Below are 4171 nucleotides of genomic sequence, written 5' to 3'. Positions count from 1 at the left end.
ATGCAGGATTCAGCAGAGTTGTACCAGGAAGTTGCTAAAAGGAAGAAAAAACTGACAAGGACACTAGTCTAAAGAAAGCAATTGAGTATTACAGGAGGATCTTGGGAAAATGTATGAACCCTTCAAATATTGTTTGCAAAAATGATAGCCCTGATTAAGCCACAAAGGTCAAATGGAAAAAGAATATCTCAGTATGCATCAGAAAATAGCAACCATGATGGCCATTCAAAGAATTCAATCAGTGCAGGATTGTAAAGTGAGAAGAATTTTGCTTACTCTGAGGCAAATTAAATTTAATAAGTTATAGTTGTATTCTTAAATATAAAATTCCAATTCAAGTACTTTTCATTATTTATTACGAAAATTAATTTCTAATTTTAAGAACATGCAAATACATGCAAAATGTTTAGAAAGTTTATTAATAAAAGGGAATCATATATATCTCTTAAGTATTTTACTTTAGCTTAAAACATATAAACAACAGTGTTTTGTTTTGGTTGGTTTGGGGTTTTTTTGGTCAATATAGGGCCTTAGTCTTTAGAATGTGGGTCCACTGTTTAGAGTTCCATGTATCTTTCACGTTGTCTACAATTTTCAGTTTTAGTTTCTTTAAAGCAAAGTGACTCTTGATAGATACCTGCAAAGTAAATTCTAGGCTTGAATGCTTTCTTCCCAATCTTTCACAATGGTCATACCCACAACTAATTTGACAAAGATTTTTTCAGTGCCTCGCCTCCAATACTTCCTACTAACACATGGTAAAGGAAGAACACCCTTTCAATTAAGTATGTCGTCTGATTATTTTTCTCTTAAAAAATCAGTGTGTCCATATGCAAATGCACAATGATAACCTGAATATTCACATAAGTGATTAAAATAAAAATGCCTACAAGTATCAAACACTATTGGAAAGACCGGCACTTAGGTTTCGCCATGGTGATATGTGGTGGCTGGGAAGAAGTTAGAGAATTGTTAAATTGACAGTGTTGCACTGGGTACCGCCTCACTTTGATCCCCAGTTTCAATCATTTTCTCTCAAAGCATTTCACTTCATTTTCACTGGAACTTTTTTTTTGCACACACATACTCATGTTTTATTAATTTAATAATCAATTGTGTATTATTTAATTAAATTTCACAAGGAACATTGTAATAGGCGGAATCGAGTTTGGGAACAAGTACAATGGATTCTCACGGGACCCATAACTCACCTAGTGGGAACAGAAGTATGCAGGTGCACACCAGCCACTGGCCTGAGCATTTATTGTGCTGTGTCATCTGCATGTTGTACACCACACAGTAATGGCTGGTATCTGTTACTGGATGAGTCAGCTAAATGGAGGCTGGTTAAGAGACCTTCTACTATAATGTCATTTACAGTGCCCTTGTAGGGAACCAATTATCCCACTGATGACAGGATTTTCTGACTTAGAACATCTGAAAACACCTGGGAAGTATGTTGTCTGGAAAGAGCATGCAGAAACCAAATCCTAGGCCCAGCACTCCTGCAAGTATTCCATAACAAATATTTGTAAGCTTGAAAGAACGCCAGCTTTTACCCTATTCTCAAGGTTACATTATTCTTTTATGTTTATCTGAGGTACAGAACTCACCAACAGCCATGAATATGTGAATACACTCACATACTGATGGATCTGGAATTCTACCAGTCAGCCTGATAAATACCCACTAATAAAAATATGTGTAGATCGGAATATTTTGTTTATTCATTTTTGTAGAAATTAAAAACAACAAACAATATCCTCAGAGGAGAAAAATTCCTGCATGTGCACAGTAGGTGCTTACTAAATATATGATGAATCATGTACAGGCTGAAATAATTCTCCCAATGTATATTATGTCTGCTCATTCTAATATTTGTGATATTTATGCACAGTGAGGAAATGCCCAGTGTCAAAAGCGATCCTCAACGTGAATATGGTGTAGGAACTGAAGTGTGATGTAGTTTCCAGCAGCACTATGTGGAGGCAGTGATCTGTAATGCAACGGTATAAAGGTTACTGAAACTGTCATGAAATTGCATGCGTGAAATCATTGCAAGGTTTACGTCCCAGTGAGGATGGAAATGAAGAGCTTTGAAATAGGAACCGGAGCTTTCAGTCTAGAAACAACCTTGGAAGAAATACAAGCCTCCTGAATGTCATTAAAGAAATCATATTAAGAGAATTCAGAGCCTACAGTACTTGATATTTGACATCCACCTCTCTGCAGTAACATGGAGCAGGATTGAACAGCACCAAAACCAGAGCTAGAGTCTCAATCACGCATAAGACTCAGAAACTTTGGTAGCAATCCCATACAGTTAAACACTCCTCAAAACTTCTATTAACATACGGCGGAGGGAGAACACCCTTTTCAGTTAAGCATGCCCTTTGGTTCTCTCTTTAAGAAATCAGTGTGTCCATATGCAGACGCATAATGACAACCTGAATATTTACGTAAAAAATTAAAGAAAAAAAATGACTCAAAGCACCAAAAACTGTGGGAAAAGGCCAACACTGAGGTTTCTCCATAGTAATATGTGGTGGCTGGAGGAAGTTAGAGAATTGGGTCTAGTTAATAGCGCTGCGCTGGGTAGCCCTCTCCCTTTGATCCCCCCCAGTTTCAACCACTGTACAGAGAGTCAAAAATCAAAGTTCTGCTGGAAACTCCTTTTTACTTTGCTACTCTGGCTAAAGTCTTCCACTTACTTTTCTCACTTACAGGTACCTGAATATGTGCGTGCAAATTTAAAAGTCTTTAGATCAAAATAGGAACAAGGAAAGTTTATCCGTTTCAGTTTAGGATTTGGTGGGTGTGACAATCCGGGAAAACCTAGGAAATAACTACTGTTTGGTTTGAATGATACATTTGAGTGCCATTAAAAGAGCATATAATTATAGCCTAACTGTAGACTTATTTTTTAACAGATTTATCTGAACTTTCAAAATTTGTACCGTTGAGTATAACGATCTGAAACTTACGGGAGATGTTACAGCAGTTTTCAAAACATTGCGCTAATATGAAATCCGGACTTTTTAAAACCCCTCTGATCTAACCTGCTTACGCAGTTAACATTATATCTGGGAAAGGGGCTTTCATTTTACCTAGTCTCAAGAAGTCAATGGAATTTTTCTGTAAATAGTTCAGGCTTTTGTCTAAATATGTGAAGACTGACAAGATTACCTCCGTGAGAATCCGTACTCCCCACCCCTAACTTCCCCCCTCCTTAATCATGTTTCACAAAGTAAATCTATAGACGCTCCTCCTGGGTTTTGGGAGATTCCCCATCCTAAACAAACCAGCGGGAGGAAAGGCAAGGAAGGAAGAAATATACGCAACACAGAAGCTCTCCTCAGTTGACAAAAGGTCAAAAGTCATTGACGTGTAAATGTTGCTTTTTCCATCCCAAAGCACCTTCTCACGTAGAGTCCAGGAACTAGGGGCAGCCCGGCCCTGCAGGGGTGGGGACAGAGGGAACCCGGCCGGTGGCCCGACCCTGCAGGGAAGAAGGACGTGCGACGAGAAGCATCGGATTCGGGGAGGGCCGACCTGGCCGAGGGTGACATTGCCGAGCACTTCCTGGCACAGCGCTGGTCCCCTCCCCAAACGCGCTCTATGTGGTCCTGTACGCGACTGTCTTTCCCAAAGACAGCCAAGGAAAAACTACTAAAGATCGACCAGGACACCCTCTTCCTTTCCTCCCCACCACGGTTTCTCAGAGGCTGTGGGGACTTGGTGCGGGTAGGGGGTAGTTGTCCCAAATCAGCAGCTTCAGGATGTAACGTATTACAGAAAACTTTGAAGTTTTGTTATTTGTAGCACAGGGATAGGAGTGGGCCAATAGAGGAGTGTTTTCTTTTCAAAAGAAAACAAAAACAAAACTTTTATTTTTCTGGTCCGCGGCAGCCTGCCTGCTAAACGTTGACTTGCTTTCGCTTTGCAGCAGGCGACGGTCCCGGGCGCCACCTGCGCGTCGGTGGGAGGCTGGTCCGCGCCCTGGTCCCTCGACGCCCACTGCAAAGGGCAGTGCGAATGACAGACTGTAAACCCTCTGGCCTGCGTCCTTTTCAAGCACCAGAAACCCAAGTCGGAACTAATTCTTTCTTTCGGAAGCCGCAACTCCCCTCCGGCGAGCTCCCGCGGAGCCGGGCCGAGATTGCGGAGGAAG

General features: G+C 41.0%; 1 protein-coding gene across 1 annotated transcript in view; it reads left to right on the top strand.

Moving 5' to 3' along the window:
• The first annotated feature begins 214 nt into the window (after positions 1–214).
• The window catches only part of MAP3K1 (mitogen-activated protein kinase kinase kinase 1, E3 ubiquitin protein ligase), an 89220-nt gene continuing 85263 nt past the window's right edge, over positions 215–4171 (top strand). The window contains exons 1-3 of the mRNA XM_011999872.1: positions 215–256; positions 3430–3781; positions 3947–4132. Of these exons, the coding sequence (XP_011855262.1) occupies positions 215–256; positions 3430–3781; positions 3947–4132 (580 nt within the window). The remainder of the gene's footprint in view (positions 257–3429; positions 3782–3946; positions 4133–4171) is intronic.

The sequence above is a fragment of the Mandrillus leucophaeus genome, unplaced genomic scaffold (assembly GCF_000951045.1).
Source record: "Mandrillus leucophaeus isolate KB7577 unplaced genomic scaffold, Mleu.le_1.0 Scaffold605, whole genome shotgun sequence".
Lineage (NCBI taxonomy): Eukaryota > Metazoa > Chordata > Mammalia > Primates > Cercopithecidae > Mandrillus > Mandrillus leucophaeus.
This window is presented reverse-complemented; position numbering and strand designations above follow the sequence as displayed.